Here is a 275-nt window from a genome sequence, read left to right on the forward strand (position 1 = left end):
TCAGGGGGCCGGAAGGGGCATGGCTGGGGCTGGCACGGGTGGCGGAGTGGGCACGGGGCCTCTGCCAGCCACCAGCACAGCCACACACTGTCCTGTCCCTAGGCACAACAATGAGAAGACCTTCCTGATCTGGATCAACGAGGAGGACCACACGCGCATCATCTCCATGGAGAAGGGTGGCAACATGAAGCGCGTCTTCGAGCGGTTCTGTCGGGGCCTGAAGGAGGTGAGTGCCCTCCGGCCCCCACTGCGCCAGCCCTGTGGATGGGCGGACA

At 65.1% G+C, this 275-nt stretch overlaps 1 protein-coding gene across 1 annotated transcript in view; it reads left to right on the top strand.

Moving 5' to 3' along the window:
• LOC104166743 (creatine kinase U-type, mitochondrial-like) overlaps positions 1–275 on the top strand; it is a gene marked incomplete at both ends in the record, with an annotated part of 3,545 nt that overhangs the window by 2,565 nt on the left and 705 nt on the right. The window contains one exon of the mRNA XM_009706779.1: positions 103–274. Coding sequence (XP_009705081.1) covers positions 103–274 — 172 coding nt within the window. The remainder of the gene's footprint in view (positions 1–102; position 275) is intronic.

Source organism: Cariama cristata, unplaced genomic scaffold (genome assembly GCF_000690535.1).
Source record: "Cariama cristata isolate BGI_N322 unplaced genomic scaffold, ASM69053v1 scaffold37448, whole genome shotgun sequence".
Taxonomy (NCBI): Eukaryota; Metazoa; Chordata; class Aves; order Cariamiformes; family Cariamidae; genus Cariama; species Cariama cristata.